The sequence below is a fragment of the Oryctolagus cuniculus genome, chromosome 10, assembly GCF_964237555.1.
Source record: "Oryctolagus cuniculus chromosome 10, mOryCun1.1, whole genome shotgun sequence".
NCBI classification, from domain to species: Eukaryota; Metazoa; Chordata; class Mammalia; order Lagomorpha; family Leporidae; genus Oryctolagus; species Oryctolagus cuniculus.
In genome coordinates, this window is record NC_091441.1 from 42,247,052 (window position 1) to 42,265,274 (window position 18,223).

Genomic DNA, 18,223 nt, shown 5'->3' on the forward strand with positions numbered 1-18,223 from the left:
ACAGAAGTTTAGAAGTAAAGTGAGAGAAATAGGAATGTTGGCAGACAGAAGTAAAATGGGAGAAATAGGAATGCCCGGAGATAGAGAAATAGAGAAATAGAAAGGCCTCCCCACAATCCTGCAATGAGAAGGCTTGGATTCGGTCTGCCTGATTAGTGAGGCGATGAGCACCTGCGGGCGGCTAGCAGCTTATGCGCCGCAGGTCACCGAAGACAGGCACGAATTAACATCAATAAGGCCTCCCCACAACACAGCAATGAGAGAGCTTGGATTCGGTCTGCCTGATTAGTAAGGCGGTAAGCACCAGCAGGCAGCTCGACCAGAGTATGAGCTGCAGGTCACCGAAGATAGGCACGAATCAACACCAATAGGCCTCCCCACAATATGGCAATGAGAAGGCTTGGATTTGGTCTGCCTGATTAGTAAGGCGGTAAGCACCAGCAGGCGGCTCGACCAGAGTATGAGCTGCAGGTCACCGAAGACAGGCACGTATCAGCGCCTAAAAACCTCCTCACAACATGGCGAAGAGAGGACCCGGATTCGGTTTGCCTGATTGATAGGACTTGTAAGAACCTGTGGCAACTCTAGCAAGTAGAGCAGAGTGTGTGCCGCGGGACACCGAAGACAGGCGCGTATCAACGCCAAAAAATAAAAAGAAAGGGGGATCTGTGGGGAGCAGTTATGAAGCCTAGGCAGGGTTTAGTGTCGTTCCTCCATGAAGAGGGGGAGCGACAAGTTCCAGTAATTTAGTCTAGTCTCGGTTGCTCCCCACACTCCACTTCCAGTCCAGCTCCCTGCTAATAAGCCTAGGAAAGCAGCAGAGGATGGCCCAAATCCTTGGGCCCCCTGCCCCCATGTGGGAGACCTGGAGAAAGCTCCTGGCTCCTGGCTTTGGCCTGGTTCAGCTCTGGCCATTGCAGCCATTGAGGGAGTGAACCAGCAGATAGATCTCTCTCTTCCTCTTTCTCTGTAATTCTGACTTATAAATAAATAAAATAAATCTGAAAAAAAAATTTCTTGAAAGATACAAATTACCACTTCTCCTTACATCTCATTAACCAAAACTGAATAATGTGGCCGTTCCAAGCTGTCAGTGAGGCAAAATGAGTATGTAGCAAAGGGAAACAATGATCAGATAGCTTAGGTCAGTCAAAATTATTGCCCACAGCTGGACATGTTGCATTCCTTTCCAAATACAAAAGGTCTGGGTATGTTAGAAGTTAAAGGGGGAGGGACTGGCGCTGTGGTGTAGCAGGTAAAGCCGCTGCCTGCAGTGCCAGCATCCAATATGGGCACTAGTTTGAGTCCTGGCTGCTCCACTTCCTTTCCAGCTTTCTGCTATGGCCTGGGAAAGCAGTGGAAGATGGCTTAAGTCCTTGGGCACCTGCACCCACATGGGCGACCCAAAAGAAGCTCCTGGCTCCTGGCTTTGGATCAGCACAGCTCCAGCCATTGTGGCCATCTAGGGAGTGAACCAGTGGATGGAAGACCTCTCTCTAACTCTGCCTTTCAAATAAATAAATAAATAAATAAATAAATCTTAAAAAATAAAAAAAGAAGTCAGAGGTGGAGAACTTGATGTAGAAGCTACCTAGGGAGTGAACCAGTGGATGGAAGACCTCTCTCTAACTCTGCCTTTCAAATAAATAAATAAATAAATAAATCTTAAAAAATAAAAAAAGAAGTTAGAGGTGGAGAACTTGATGTAGAAGCTACCAACTTCTACCAGAGTTAGATTTCCAGTTCCTTGCAATACAAAGATTCCTGGTGCAGTGCACTCATTAGCTAAATGACTCTTTAAACACTGTATGAAAAGTGCGCAGAGGGAGATATTTTTGACCTGAAAGACTGAGAGTGGCAAAATCATTGTTAGAGAAGTCTGGGAAAGCTCATTCGTGGGTGGGATTTGCCAACATCAAAACTGAAGGTCTGTGCTTTCCTCTCAATGTGGAAACTTCGCTTCCTCCACTGCTCTCTCTGGGTGCCTGCATCCGCCTCAGCACTCCACCTCATTTAAGTGCTGTAAATACTTGTCTGTCTCCTTAACGAGATGGCAATGGTAAAAGAATTAGAGCTTCATTTTATTCATTTCTAGCTTTCCGGCATAGTAGTTATCTGTTGTTTGTTCGATCACTAATTAATGAGTGAGATTCCTGGTAACAAGGCAAGATTGAAGGACATAGCTTGTAAAGAAATGAGCCCTTTTTGGATTTAGAAAGATTCTTACTTACAGAGATAATGCACGTGAGACAGGCCAGCTGCCAGCTCCTCAGGTGTGTGCTGTTGTCCATACAAGAAAATAATGACAGCAAAACAAAGGGCGCAGGTGACTGCAACAAGCATTGTGGAACATCTTGCTGCTGGGGGGTTGAAGCCATGCTGCAGTGAAGTCTCTCAATGGTCTGCACCTGTAGTCTTAGGGTAGTGAGACAGGAAGCTCATCAGAACCCACAGGAAACTGCCTCAAGACAGCCTCTTTGAAAAACAGGGAGCTAAGAGGGAAATGGACTCTTAGTAGCTGCTCATAAGCCCCCCAGGTTCTCTTGTTCTGGGAGGATCACAGGTGTTTTGTCAAGACTCAGATCAGCCACAGTTCAAGCCTTGCCCATGTGGGTATGGTGTGGAGCTCCCTTCCCTGAGTTGCCTAGAGGATCTATCTGGACCAGATCTTCAGGATGGCCAGAGGGGCTACCACTCAGGAAAATGTCCACATAATAGGGATTTAGAAGGATGATGTTTCAAAACAGCTGTTGTTTGTCCCTACCTTTGAGAGAGTAAATTAGTGAAGACAATCTCATTGTGGAGTCCATCTACTATTTTAGAAAGAATTCGGAATAACAGAACAAGGGATCACAGGCCAAGGGTTTTGCAAAACTTTTTAACATTTTTAACTTCCTCAAGTATTTTTATTTGATCTTTGTTACTTTTCTTCCAATGCTAATTAGATGCAAAAACTTTTAACTCAAACTCAACAAAAACAAAAATGCCTTGAGTGAGCGAGCATTTAGGAGTAACAAAAGAGGGAGCTGGAACAGCGGCCAAGCAGGGGCATGAAAAGGCTGGATTTCTGAAGTCTTCTACAAGGATGGAAAAAGACTTGGCAGGGGGTTTGGGAAGATGAGCTCTGGTCAGTGAAAAGCAGTGCCATACCATCAGCGGCTCCTCACTGGCTCCCTTGTTCATGAATCCAACAGAGGCTGAGGGTGCTCTGCAGACGGCACTTTCCTGAACGAGATGAAAAGCTGAAGTCCGAGCGCCTTGAAATGCTTCTGGAAGGCTACACCTATAGTTCTGGGAACAAACCCTACATAGCAGGCCTCTTTTTGCTCTGATGCCTGACCTGTGACCTAGCGAAAGCAGCAATGCAACCAGCAGGCAATTCATTCGTGAGTATTCAAGACATACATAGGAGTTCTCTATATCATGCAACCAGCAACCTGGGGCTCGGTGGGAGATACTCTGGTAAACAATACAAACAAGATCCCTGCCCTTAAAGCTCCTACAGGCAAAACAAAATAGGTAAATAACCCAAAGAGACCACTCCTTATAGTGCTGTGAAGGGTGGGCGGCTGTCATGAGGAAAAGGGGAGTCAGTGAGGCTGAGGATTGGCCACAGTGAGCCTAGGGGCTGAATCCAGAGAGGGGAGGCAGGCAACACCCCAGGGAGCCTCGCAGGCCAGTGTGAGTTTTCATGTCATGTTTGAGGTAGAAGGATCCACTGGAGGCCTCTAAACGGGAATGAACCGATCGGATTTACGTTTTTTTTTTTTTTTTCGTGTCCACAGCTGTTTTATGGTATACAACGTCCAGCCTGAAGGTCGAGCATGACTGTGCATTCTGCTAACGCAGTGTGACCCCATTGCCCAGGCTGTTAACCCGTCTCGTCTTGATTCCTTGATAGATACACTGGTCATAAGAAAGCTTTGCAGCATAGCTGCCGAGAGCCGAAAGGTCAAGCTATGTATTGGTTTCAATTCTTACTTACCAGTTAGGAGTCATGAGCTAGGTTTTTGGTTTTTCTAATTTGAGTATGGTAGTTACTTCTTCTTCCTTTTTTTTAACATTTATTTTATTTATTTGAAAGATAGAGTTAGAGATGTAGAGCCAGAAGGAGAGGTCTTCTATCCTGCTGGTTGACTTCCAAAATGGCCACAATGGCCAGAGCTGAACTGATCTGAACCCAGGAGCCAGGAGCTTCCTCCGGGTCTCCCATGTGGGTGCAAGGGCCCAAGAATTTGGGCCATCTTTAACAGCCTTCCCAAGCCATAGTAGAGAGCAGGGTCACAAGTGGAGCAGCCGGACTCGAACTTGCGCCCTTATGAGATGCCTGCCCTTCAGGCTAGGGCTTTCGCCCCCTGCGCCACAGCGCCGGCCCCCCTGGCAAGTTATTTACTTGCGCCTCAATGATTTCGGTTGTGAATGCGCATAATTAAAGTACCTGCATTAGGGTTATTGTGAAAAATGAACACCACGGTACATATAAATCACAGGGCCAGTACCTGGCACCTTTCATACCTAACAGCTTCTATTACTTCTTTCAGAGGATTACTGTGCACACCACATGAGCTAATGCATGTGAAAGGCTCCGTGCCACTAAGGACGACCTTAATGGTACAGTTCTCCCTTTTCTTCTAAGCGGAACAAGAGAACGCCAGGCAGTTCAGGCAGAGGCACCAGGCCAAGCGCAGCCTCAAAGCGCTCATTGTCATCCAGACCCGCCCCGCCCCCGCCAGGGGCTCGTCTCCATGGCAACGCGGGGCTTTGCCTGTCTCCGCCTCCACGGGCCCGCAGACCGGAAGCAGTTTGCGCCGGGGGTTTCTGGGAAACGGCTTGTGTGCGGCGTTTCTGCGTCTGCTGTGGACAGCGAAGCTGCTGCGGTTCCTGAGCCAGAGGTTTGCGCCGGAGTTGGGGGACGGGTGTGAGGGGGAGGGGAACGCTGGGCCAGGGTCTGCGGACCTCTTCGCAGCCGCCCGCGAGGAAGCCTGGCGGGGACCTTGCCGCAGCTTCCTGGGAGGTGCGGAGGAACGGCCGTGGTCTCTGAGCCCGGGAGTTAGCGGGCAGCAAGGGGTAGCCTGGAAGCCTCCGCAGGTCTCCGACAGTCGCGGAGAGCCCTCCGTCCCCTGTGTCCTCCGCGACCCTCCTTTTTCCCCCTCCCCCACCGGCCGGTTTTGTTCTATTTGAGGCCCTGGCCTCTCGCGGAGGGTTCTGGGAGCCGTTTCGGGCGGAGGTGGGGACAGGGCGGGTCTTGCGCGGGCGCTGTCGGGAGTTGCAGTCCTACCGGCCGCGGGCGGAAGTGCAGTAGCTCCGAGGCTGTGGTCACACGGTGGCCTGTGTGTGGTCTTCCGAGATCCGCCGCCGTGGGTGCCCAGAGGGGCTGGAGGACGTGGGGGCGGGGCTGGGGAGGTCACTTGGCGACCAGGCGGCCCGCCCAGCATTGCCGGGACTGTGAGGCTGCGCTCCCGGCATTCCCTTCCACGTCCCGCTAACAGAGTCGTAAAACAAAAGGAAAAGACATTTCTTTCATATATAGAAATGTTTGGGTCATTGATATGATAGGGACCTGGAATAGGAGCCTCTGGGCCGGATGCCATTTCTAAGGCCACCACCCTCCAGAGTATTTAATTATATCTTTGTGGGTCGCCTGATAAGGTCTTCGTTGATTCCTAGTATTCATCTTGATGGAGTTACAATAAAATTCGTTTAAGTTAATGTTTTTTTTCAGTTTCTGGGATCCTCAGTAAATACTTAGAGTAGCTGCGCGGTACATTCCTAATGTAAACAATGGAACAATGGCACTGACAGGACTTCGCAAATACTAAGGGTTAGAAATTGCACAAACTTTCTACACATAAGCCTAAAGACAAGATTCCCGGCTACTACAAGAAGTTAAGGTGGTTATGAAAATGCCTTTTCTTAATAGAATTTGCTGTGCTTAATGCCTGTCTTTATAAATTTAAATCTATCTATGGTGCGGTGAGTAGTATTTTTATATTGGGTGGGATATTGTTCAATATTAATTTGATTTAAAAATGCTGTGATCTGTTACTGAGCAAGCGAATATTTTCTCATATATATTTTAAGTCAAAGAAGTTCTGAAAGATAGGAACACTTTTTCAAAAACAAGTGGTGCTAACTTTGTGGTGACCTAAGTGTGTCGGAACCCCAGTCCTGACTTGCAGATAAAGGGTTCAGGGTTAAGTGCATTTAGAAAACACTGACGTTTTTACTTGTTCTTACTTGAACTCCCACCACTCCCTTTCTTTTCTTAAAAGAGAGTTTGGCACTCAAGTTTTGAAGTAGAGCAGGCATGTGGTGGTGGGGATCACAGGAGGAAGCCTTAGGCTCAGTCAGGAGGTAAAAAGAGCAAGGGGGGAACCTGGGTAAGAGCCTTTACTGTGTTTTATTTTTTTAAAAAAATTTGAGAGGTTGAGAAACAGAGCTTCCATCCACCAGTTCCCACCCCAGATGCCCGCAGCAGCTGGGCTTGGACCTAAGCTGGAGCTGGGAACCCCAGCCCGGTCTCCCAGGTGGGTGACAGGAACCCCATTACTGGAGCCGTCACTGCTGCTTCCAGGGTCTGCACTTGTAGGAAGCTGGAGTAAGGAGCTGACGATCCAACCCAGACTGTCCAATAGGAGACGTAGGTGTCTTAAATAGTGTGCTAAATGCCTGCTCCTTTACTTCAGTTCATTTAGTTATTGAAGTAGGGCTTGTAGAATTTGTAGACTGCAGTTGGCTAACTTTTTCTCTACAGAGCCAGATAGTATTAACTATTAGGGTTTTCAGGCCTGTGGTCCTTTCTGTTGAAATTACTTAGTTCTGCCAATTCTGCTATTACACTGTGAACTGTGAACCAGTAAAATTGTTTATGGACACAGGCTTTTTATTTGCATATCATTTGCATATGCTGTGAAATATTTTAAAACTAGGAAAGCGGTATAAAAATGTGAAAAGTATTCTTGGTACGAACATTGTACAATAACAGACAGCAGGCTGGATTTGGCCATGATCTGTAGTTTGCAAATTTCTGGTATAAGTTACTGATTGAATTTTAATCCCAGTAAAAGAACAAACATCTTTTACTTTATTCATAAGTCCAAATTGTTAGAATATTCGGTCTTTTATTTATCTTTTTTTCTTGTGCTTCAGGAGTGCCTGTGAAGAAAAGGGAGTCTTTTCCTGAGGCATCTATCCTGCCTTGATTGTCTTCAGAAGTATCATAAATCAGAATGTCAGCACAGTCAGTGGAAGAAGATTCCATACTTATCATCCCAAATGCAGAGGAAGAGGAGAAAATTCTGCGAGTGAAGCTGGAGGAGGATCCCGATGGTGAAGAGGGATCCAGTATCCCCTGGAATCATCTCCCTGACCCGGAGGTTTTCCGACAGCGGTTCAGGCAGTTTGGATACCAGGATTCACCAGGGCCACGCGAAGCTGTGAGCCAGCTCCGGGAACTTTGCCGTCTGTGGCTCAGGCCAGAGACCCACACAAAAGAACAGATATTGGAGTTGGTAGTGCTGGAGCAGTTTGTTGCTATCCTTCCCAAGGAGCTGCAGACATGGGTTCGAGAGCATCATCCAGAGAATGGGGAGGAGGCAGTGGCCGTGCTGGAGGATTTGGAGAGTGAACTTGATGACCCCGGACAGCCGGTGAGCCTTACGCCACTTTGCTGGGTTAGAAGTGCTGTCTTAGTAGTAGGTGAATCTGCTAAATTCTGCTAATTCTTCACAACTAAATTCAAATTATGTTTATGTTTTTTTCCTCCCCTTGCTGCTCCTTGTTATTTGTGCTGTTTTGCCATTTACGCCTCTACAGTGAATGAGGGTCTTTCAAAAATGGGAAATGAAATTATAAAAATAAGTTTATTTTGGTGCAAAGCAGTTTTGCAGTCTGCATATGAGGAGTCTTCAAAAAGCTCATGAAAATTGTATATTATGGGGACTGGCACTGTGGTGCAGCAGGTAAAGCCACCACCTGTAGTACTGGCAAACCGTATGGGCTCCAGTTCAAGACCTGGCCACTCTATTTCCGATCCAGCTCTCTGATGTGCCCTGGGAAAGCAATAGAAGATAGCCCAGGTATTTGGGACCCTGTACCCGCTTTGGAGACCCAGAAGAAGCTCCTAGCTTCAGATTAGCCCAGCTCTGGCTGTTGTGGCCATTTGGGGAATGAGCCAGTGGATAGAAGGTCTCTGTCTCTGCCTCTCTGTAATTCTGCCTTTCAAATAAATAAATAAATCTTTAAAAAACAAAGAAAATTGTATGTTGTGAAAAAACAGTTTTGATTTCAGAGAGTTTTGCACCAAAATAAACTTGCCTTCTAATTCTATTTTTCCCAGGGCTGGCACTGTGGTGCAGAGGCAAGGCCAAAATTGGGAGCCTGGCACTAATTCAGGTCTCCCATGTGAGTGGCAGGGTCCTAACTACTTGAGCCATCACCTGCTGTCTCTCAGGGTGCACATTAGCAGGAAGCTGAAATTGAGAGCAGAGCTGGGCCTTGAACTAGGTCAAGGACTCACGACAGGTACTCAGATGTGGGACACGGGCAGCTTAACTGCTGGGCCACATGCCCACCCCTTTTCCCACAAACTTAAAATTACCTGCATATGTTTTGTATAGTTTGTCTTACGTGTGTTTTGTTCTGATTCCTATCAAAATTCCTTCTCAACTGAACCAAGTCTCACCGTTTCCAGGTTTCTCTTCGTCGGCGAAAGCGGGAAGTGCTTGTAGAAGAGATAGTGTCTCAAGAAGAGGCTCAAGGGTTACCAAGTTCTGAGCTTGATGCTGTGGAGAACCAGCTCAAGTGGGCATCCTGGGAGCTCCATTCCCTACGGCACTGTGGTGAGGACTGTGGACTGTAGAGTGTGAACCTTTTGGCCAGTGCTATCTCTGGTGCTGTGTGCGGGAGGACTATTCTTGACCTAATTCCCTAGACATAGACACACTTGAAAGATCTTGATTCTTTCCTGTAATAATCAATTTGCTTCCTTCAGTTTTATTTGCTAGACTTTAACATCAGTAGCCTTTTCTTCCTTTTCAACCTAGACCTGCCTGTTTGTAGACGTTATCATCTTCAGCCTTTTCTTAACTGTCCAAGCTCTTACTGAAGACCTGGGCGTGCTAGGCTAGCATCTGCCTTATTTTGAGCAGGGACTCACCTATTGACCAGTTTCCTTTATTTACTTTTTATATAATGCTTATTTGTCTTCTGTTTTATATTTTTTACTTTAATTATTGTCCCTGATCCTGCCGTTAACAAAAGCTGAGTTGCAGCCTCTTCTGATTTCTTTTTGTTTGTTGTGTATCATGGAAGTCTTTCTGTTTTTTCTTCAACATTCTACTTTTTTAAAAAAAATATTTATTTATTTGAAAGGCAGAATGACAAAGAAAGAGGGAGAGACAGAGAAAGAAATCTATCTACTGATCACTTCTTAAATTGCTGCAATGGCCAGGGCAGGGCTGAGCTAGGCTGAAACTGGGAAACTGGAGTTCCATCTGGGTCTCCCATGTGGGTGCCAGGGCGCCACATACTCTGGCCATCTTCTCTTTCTTTCCTAGGAGACTAGTGGGGATCTGGATCAGAAGCATAGCAGCTGAAACTCCAGCTGGTTTTCTGATATGTAATGCTGGTGTTGCAGGTGGCAGCTTAACCCACTGTGCCACAGCACTGGCCCCAGTTATTTATTTTTACAAGAAACTTCTTTTATGTAAATGATATTTGGGGTAAATTTTTCACGCTTTCTAAGTATTTATACAAAATAGACTCCTCTGCTGTAATATGGGAAGCACAGAAAAAATTTAAAAGCTCATAATTGTAATAACTCACTCAAATCATTCATTCCCAATACATTAGCAACTGAATACCATATACTGTGTGAACACTGATACAACCCAGTATACTTCTAAACCTTACCCATTTCTTTTTCATATTTGTGTGAATTTAAATGAAATTTGTTGAGTCTGCTTGGGGAGTCACTGTTTCAGGTAGGTAGAGGTGATGTTAGTATGCCACAGATTGAGGTCTGAGTAGGTTTTCTTTTCATCTGAAGGGACAGTGCTAGCTAATCAGAAAATCAAGGGTGGGGCTAAAGGCTGCTCAGAATCTGCGGTTTCAAATGTTTCATGGAATATTATTCTGTGAAATAAAGTTTGAGAACCACTGTCCTTGGTATTTTTTTTTTTTTTTTTAAGATTTATTTATTTTAAAGAGTTACAGAGAGACAGGGGCAGAGAGAGGTCTTCCATCCGCTGGTTCACTCCCCAGATGGCCACAGTGGCTGGAGCTGGGTTGATCTGAAGCCAGGAGCCAGGAGCTTCTTCTGGGTCTCACACGCAGGTGCAAGGGCCCAAGGACCTGAGCCATCTTCCACTGCTTTCCCAGGCCATAACAGAGAGTGGGATTGGAAGTGGAGCAGCCAAGACTTGAACTGGTGCCCATATGGGATGCCAGCTCTGCAGGCAGCAGCTTTACCCACTATGCCATAGTGCCAGCCCCTGTCCTTGGTGTTTGAAGTAGCATTTTATTGGTAGAAAACTTGTCCTCTGAGTTTTACAATGAACTTTTTTTATAAGCCTCACTTCAGCAGTCTAATCTTTTTCAACCCTTTGGAAAAGTGTGCCATTTGTCCCCCCTTAACCTTCACACTCATATCTGTTCTTCAAGTTTCCAGGCTTCACAAACCCCCTCTAACCCTTTGGGCTCTGTTAGGTTTCTTCCCTAACTATTCTTTTGTTACTCATTTACTCTTTACCACTTTTCTAAATGCTGCTGCTTACCCTCTATGTCTGTTCTTTAAGTCTTGAGGTTTTAGGAAATTTTCTTTTAAAGATTTATTTATTTGAAATTCAGAGTTTCATAAAGAGAGAAGGAGAGGCAGAGAGAGAGAGAGAGAGAGGTCCTGCATTCACTGGTTCACTCCCCAATTGGCTGCAACAGCTGGAGCTGCGCTGATCCGAAGCCAGGAGTCAGGAGCTTCCTCCGGGTCTCCCACGTGGGCGCAGGGGCCCAAGGACTTGGGCCCTCCTCCACTGCTTTCTAGACCACAGCAGAGAGCTGGTTGGGAAGAGGAGCAGCTGAGGCTTGACCAGCGCCCATATGGGATGCCAGCACTGCAGGCGGTGGCTTTACCCACTACGCCACAGCACCAGCCCCCAGGAAATTGTTAAACGAGACTTCCTCTTACCTCTTCTTTCATGTGGGTGGGGGTACCTCATGTTGGTAATTCAGGGTTTTTTTTACTGGGTGTTTCTCAGTGAGACTTAGAAATAAAAATTTTTCTCAGTACCATGATATATTTCAAACAGAGCGGATGCTTCTATAGAAAACCTTTTTTTTTTTTTTTATAAAGTTGACTTCTAAATTTTTTTTAAAAGGATTTATTTATTTGAAAGGCCGAGTTAGAGAGGGAGAGATATAGAGAGTTTCTATCCGTTGGTTTACTCCCCAGATGGCTATGATAAGTGGGGCTGGGCTGATCCGAAGCCAGGAGCCAGGAGCTTCCTCTGGGTCTCCCACGTGGGTGCAGGGGCTGAAAGATTTGAGCCATCCTCTGCTGCATTTCCAGGCACATTTGTGAGGAGCTGGATTGGAAGTGGAGCAGCAGTGAACTTGAACTGTTACCCGTATGGGTGCTGCAGGCAGTGACTCTACCCACTATACCACAGTGCCAGCCCCTATAGAAAACCTTTTACTTATTCAGGATGTTTTGAAATGTCGTGTCTTGAGTTAACAAAGGAGGCCCCAAGCTTGTCTTTAGCTCTTTTCTGGTCAGGATGCCCATGTTCTGCTTTTAATCTAATCTTTGCTGTGACTTACCTTATTTTACTCATTTTAGAAATAGCTTTTTTCTGTTTTGCTGTTTACATCAGTGATTTCTCCTTTTATCAAAGCGCAAGAACGTTATAACAGTTTCCTAATTTTTTCTTAACAAAGTTTGATCCAGGCCTAACAATATCACTATTCTACCTCACCATCTTAGCATCCACCATCTGTTTGTCCTTTGTTTTCTGACTGCCATTTACAACCTATTTGCTTAAGTTATATCTACAACTTTTACATCATTATGCTATTATCTAACCTCATAATTAGTCATTTCATTTTTTCTGTTTTGATAGTAGGCAACCTGAACACCAATTTTCAGAGTGCATTTATAGGTGTTCCTAACATACTTTTAGTTCATTAAAAAAAAAAGCTTTTCTTTCTTTCGCCCTAAAATAGGATATGAATGATATTTACATTTTCTGTCTATTTCAGATGATGATGCTAGGACTGAAAATGGAGCACTGGCTCCAAAGCAGGAGATCCCTTCGGCAGCAGAATCTCAGGAAGTTCCTGGCACTCTGAATATAGGTGTTCCTCAGATTTTTAAATACGGAGAAACTTGTTTCCCCAAGGGCAGGTTTGAAAGAAAGAGAAATCCCTCTCGGAAGAAACAGCATATATGTGATGAATGTGGAAAACATTTCAGTCAGGGCTCAGCCCTCATTCTTCATCAAAGAATCCACAGTGGGGAGAAACCTTACGGATGTGTTGAGTGTGGGAAAGCCTTCAGCAGAAGCTCCATCCTTGTGCAACACCAGAGAGTCCATACTGGAGAAAAACCTTACAAATGTCTTGAATGCGGGAAAGCCTTTAGCCAGAATTCTGGGCTTATTAATCATCAGAGAATCCATACTGGGGAGAAACCGTATGAATGTGTTCAGTGTGGGAAATCATATAGTCAAAGCTCAAATCTTTTTAGACATCAGAGAAGACACAATGCAGAAAAACTTCTGAATGTTGTGAAAGTTTGAGAAATTAAAAAAAAAAAAAGAATCAGCACTCAGGTCTTTTTCTTCAGAAATGAAGACAAAATTTAAAACATGAAATATTACATAATAGTTTTTTCCCTATTGACTGTCAGAAAATCCACTTGGAAATGTAAAAATATATTTACTCACCATTATTATTTTATCTTGAATGAAATGGTGTCATACCTGCCTAGAAACTGAAAATTTCAGACTAATTCAGGTATTAATACCTAAATTTTCCATGTGATGTTTATATTTTCTATTTCCAAATAATGAACTGCCTGGTTCTTTGTCCCTTTCTTAAAAGTTTCCTTTTTTAGACAGATTGTTTGTGTTGATCATTGAAATGTTCTTTGTAAGAATACATTCCCTTCTACATTAAAAGGCAACATAGAGGAATTTATGAAATCTGAAAACCATCTTAAACTTTTAAGATATCTTTTAAGAATTTGCCTTTCTGTTTCTTTTTACCTAATTCGAATATGCATTTAAGAAAATAGAAGATAAAAGATGACTAAAAACTTCAAAGTAAAATGAGCCTTAAGATCTCAGGTAAGAAGTGATGTTGATAAAACATCAAAAGTGAATGGGACATCTAGATTGGGGAAGATAATGCAAATACTTTGATAAGTTTATCTAAATGCAGTCATTCACCTGTAGGAAACTCGAACTACTCATCGTGTCTGTAATTTGGAAACATCTAATTAATGAATATAAGTGTTGTTCTAGGTATTACTGAAAGGTAGATAGTCTAAACGATAAATAATTGTAAAACTATAAAGGTAGAAAATACAACACTTGGGAAGAATTTGTAATAAATGCAGTGTTGAAGGGCAAATATGAACATAAAGGTAATGGTCTCTTTGGGCTGTTTTGCCTTCATCTTTGTTAAGGATAAAATTCCCTGACAAGTGGGCAACTAACAATCAGGTTTGCTATTTTTATTTCTTTGGTATAACAGAGTTGCACACCAGGCTAAAGAAGCAGCCCTGCATTTATTACACATTGTCTACAGACGAGGCACTGTGCTAGGTACTGTAATCCTACTTAGGTAGGTAGGTGTTTCTTCCACTGTAAATTGTTACGGGGTTTGGTACAAAGTTGTTGGGTGTGAGTTAGCCCCTTCCCCATGTCTGAACATTCCTCGGGGAGGTCACCTCTGATTTCCAGAGCCAGTGTGCTCTCACCAGGGTGTTGTATTGGGGTAGGACTCTACTTAAGAGCTAGCCGCCAGCTCTCCCACATATTTCAGAGGTGAGCCCAAGATAATTCTCTTAAAATAGTTTGGAGATTTGTAAATCTTAAACTAACCAATCTCAAGTAGCATTGGAGTTGTTACATATATGTTAAGTTGAATGGACTGTGTCTGTTTAAGAAATAAACAACTAGACTATTAACAGCTAGTTTATTAACTACCAGAATTGATCAATTTTTTAAAAAATTTTCAGTCTTAACATTTAAAAAAATGTATTAAAGTAATACATTGTAGTAGTAGGATTATTTACTCCTTGGCTGATAATCCCAAGTACTGTGGTTCTACTGTTTAGTGGAAAACTCTGGAAGTTGAAATATAGAATATGAGAAAAGGCTTTTTTTTATATATATATGATGGGCTTCATTGTGTGGAGAATGATCCATGTGAATACAAATATTACATAGTTCCAGAGATTCTGGATATATCTGGTACTTGGATCAAATTTAAAAATGGAAGGTGAGAGTTGCATGAGCCTATTAAAAAGCATAGTAATAAACTCAAGGCCAGTTGATGGAGATATGAGGCAGAATGGAGCTTGTTTATAGATTTTCTGATAATTATAAGAAATGTGCTTTATAGATTAAGATTTATTGAAGTATAAATATGTAGTATGATATAATGTATTTTAAGTTATACAAGAAATGTAGGGACTTTTGTTTGGGTCTTTTTCTCTTCGTGGCTGAGAGGAAACAAGTCAATGTCCAATAAAGCTATAAACTCCTCTGCTCTAAGATAAAATGATCTTGAGTTGATTATTTATTTATGACTGACTTCTTTCCAAGTAGGTTTTGAGGTGGCATATTTGGAAGACTGCTGGGATGACAGAATTCTTTTATCCAAGTGGGTAAGAAGGGAGCACCCTCTGGCTGGGATTTCATGCCTTTTAAAATCTTCTGTCTGTCTGCTGTACAAGGAAGCTTCCCTATGATGGATTTGTCATAAATGCCAAAGACATTTGGTAACGTGAGAGCATAAAGAAAGTATTAAAACTGGCAAAACTGTTTTTGTCTTTCCAGCTCTGATGGCTGTACATTGTTCAGAAAGGATTCTGAGGCTTAGGCAAGGCTCTGGGGAAAAGGGACTAGAGCCCCCTCCCTCCAAAACTGGGATGGTGGTACATAGGAAAAGGAAGTGATGGGCTGTGTAGTTACATCTCTGGTTAGGCTGGATCCTCACTATAAAAATTGATTTAAAAAATAATTGCTTAGTGATTTTTTTAATTTCATCCAGATGGTTATTTGTACCTATAGAGATAACCAGTAATTTTGGGGAATGCCAAGTTCTGATGGAGTGGTAATGTGGCAGTTGCCAAGCAGTGGCACAATTAGGGCCCTTGTTTGGCTTTCAGGTGAGCAGTTATGTTTGGGTGTGCAGGCTGCTGATACCTGCCTACTAGCCACTGAGCATTTTGCTGGTGGCTACTCAATTTTTTTTTTTTTTTTATTTAGGCTCTCCACATTAAAACCCTGTTGGCATTTGGTCACTTAGCAGTGTGTCACATTTTTGTAAATTGAGGGAAGGGCTACATGTATTGAAATAGAATACATGTCAGGGATAGGATTAGACAACTATACCTATCTTAGAATTTATAGACTGGGAAGCAAGATTGACAGATCATGTGACTTGCATTTGGCCAGTTAGAGGTAAAACTCAAATGTAGTTCTGTGGACTCCAGAGGTGGTTTTGTTTTTGCTTTGTTTCATTTTTTTAACTATGCCATGAGTGATGGCTGTTAAACTTTGTTCAGTAAATATGTCCTTTTGTGGTTAACAAATGTAAAACTATCAGATATGGTCATTTGAATTTTTTACAGAAATAAATGAAAAAGTCTTTAGTTCTTCCAGATTAAGCATATATATACTTAAACAAAAATATATTACTAGCCAACTCTTGGTTGCTGTGTACAGGCACTGTTTGAAGTGTTTTTACCGTGGATTCACTCTTAATCCTCAGCCATCATCCCCATTTTATAAGTACTGCACTGGCATTTGCCTCCCCTCCACACAATGATACACATTGTTTTTCATAGCTGTGTATTATTCCATTGTATGAATATACTTTAAGCAACTGTATATTGGTGGATAATTAGGATTTTTATGGATAAAAATATAGTTAACAGCCCTATGCACATATTTTGTTACCTGTGTATTTCTGTAGGATATATAGCTAGAAATGGATTTATTAGGTCAAAGAATGTACATTTGACATTTGAGAAATACTACCAAAAAGACTAACAATTTACAACTCCATAGATGTTAAGAGTGCCTGTTTGCCCATGGTCCTCACCAAGGCTGAATCCTTAAAAATGTTTGCTAATCTTGGAAAATTTATCTCATTTTCATATCTTATTATTTGCATTCCTTGTTGTGAGTTGTTTTTGCCATTTTATTTAAATTACAGAATGAGAATGACTACCTTTTTGTTGCATGAAACTTAAGTTGGTTGATACATAAGTATAAGAGCAAAGAGACTTCCCTAGTGCTTCTAATTGTATTCCATTTCCCACAGTTTAGTATATGTCCATCTAGTTCCTTTTCCATGCATTTCTATATTAATAAGTATAACTTATAAGTGATTTTTACATAAATAAATACATGAGTTGTCCTGCAGCTTCTTCTTTTAGGGGGAGGGGCAGGTACTGAGGTCTTTAAATTTCTTTGGTGGTTGAATAGGATGAAAGTGCCATTATTTAAGTGTTCCCCCTCCCTTTTTCCTCTTGCTCTTACACTGCCAGTGTAAACATCTTGAATGGGATCTTTGTTCAATGTGTGAATCTGTAGGTTGGAGTCCTGGGGTTTGCTTCCTGGTAGACCCATTTTCGCCTTACCAAAGGCCTTTATAACTTATTTTCACTGTGTGGAAAGTGCTTATTTCCCCATATAGTTTTACCTACACTTGGTAGTCTCTGTCTGTTGGGCAAAAAAGAAAAAAGAAACCTTCCTTATTTTGCATTTACTTGATAATGGTGAGGTTGGGGTTATATCCATGTTTATGGCCATCTGTAGTTTTACCATGGAGTGTTGTACCCTTTACTTGCTTTTCTGTTTAGGTTATGTATGGGTATCTGTTGTTTCTTGTTGTTCAGCATCTCTTTCCCCATCTTCTGGAAACAGAATCCTTATTTATTGTGGGGAACCCATTCCCTGTGGCTTAGGTGAGCACATGACCAGGCCTTGCCTCCTGAGTCCCACAGCTTACAAGCCACAGCAATTGCAGAATGGGCATGGGACTTTAGCCAGGCTAAGGAGAGCCCTCAACAGAACTTCTGGAACTACTGGAAAGAAGGCTGTCTGGAGATCCCAAGGACCATGGAAGCCTGAATTTGGACCAGGTGGAGAGAATCAGTCTGAGAAACTCGGAGGCTAGCAGAAGTGGAAAAAGAATAAGTTCTGATGTCATTTTATTCTGGAGGCCCTCGATCCAGCTGTGCCTAAAGCCTGCCCTACCTCTGGACTTTAAAGTTTTGTGAGCCAATAAAGTCCCTTTCTTGTTTAAGATAATTGAATTGGGTTTCTGTCCTGATTAATATAGGTTATTTGTATTTTCTTATTGATTTGTAGAAAACTTTGTAATTTCAAATTCTAGACTTACTTTATGCACTATATAAGTTAATAAAATTAGCATGGCCTTCCATGATTTGGCCTCTCTCAACCTCTGCCATCTGTTACTTTGTTACTTTGCCTTCCCTACACCACACATGAATTTTAGATTCCAGCAGTAACTCAGCATTGGTATTAAAAGTATTTGTAGATGAGTAGTTTTTCTCTTGCCTGTGAGGTAGTTTTATTCCCATCCTTCCTCTAGAGTCATTAGCCTGGGACTCAGAATTTGGTACTAAACTGCTAAGTCTGCTGCATGCCTCACATTTCTCTTGGAGCATTCCCCTCAAGTATCCCTGGCTGAGACCATCATGACATCACTCATGACCTCCATCCACCTGACCCCCCAGTGTGCTTCTCCGAGGCACTTGTTTTATTCTGTGTGACTTCTTCCATGGCTGGAAATGAAGCAGTCAATGGTCAGTATTGCCTGGCACTTCATATCCCAAAATGCAGCTTTCAAAGAGATATGCTTTGAAAGTAAATGAGGGTCTGACGCTGTGGCATAGTGGGTAAGGCCACCGCCTGTGGTGCCGGCATCTTATGTGGGCACTTGTTTGAGTCCTGGCTGTTCCTCTTCT

General features: G+C 43.0%; 1 protein-coding gene across 2 annotated transcripts; it reads left to right on the plus strand.

Moving 5' to 3' along the window:
- The first annotated feature begins 4,754 nt into the window (after positions 1–4,754).
- On the plus strand, positions 4,755–17,694 carry ZNF24 (zinc finger protein 24). 2 transcript variants are annotated; one of them, XR_011379360.1, is made up of 5 exons: positions 4,755–4,892; positions 7,150–7,649; positions 8,693–8,840; positions 12,253–13,340; positions 14,829–17,694. XR_011379360.1 is itself a non-coding variant. In XM_008261205.4 (4 exons), the coding sequence occupies exons 2-4, from the start codon at positions 7,230–7,232 to the stop codon at positions 12,789–12,791; spliced, it is 1,107 nt and encodes a 368-aa protein (XP_008259427.3). In that variant the 5' UTR covers positions 4,755–4,892; positions 7,150–7,229; the 3' UTR covers positions 12,792–17,694. The 2 variants fall into 2 exon arrangements, 1 of the variants encoding a protein (XP_008259427.3); XM_008261205.4 differs by having other exon boundaries at positions 12,253–17,694.
- The last annotated feature ends 529 nt before the right edge of the window (positions 17,695–18,223 follow it).

What these genes read in the sequence shown, in the direction of transcription:
- ZNF24 (XM_008261205.4), top strand. Translation starts at nt 7,230, where the DNA reads ATGTCAGCACAGTCAGTGGAAGAAGATTCCATACTTATCATCCCAAAT. An exon ending in TTGATGACCCCGGACAGCCG is followed by an intron (nt 7,650 to 8,692) that starts GTGAGCCTTACG and finishes CACCGTTTCCAG; the next exon opens with GTTTCTCTTCGTCGGCGAAA. An exon ending in CCATTCCCTACGGCACTGTG is followed by an intron (nt 8,841 to 12,252) that starts GTGAGGACTGTG and finishes TGTCTATTTCAG; the next exon opens with ATGATGATGCTAGGACTGAA.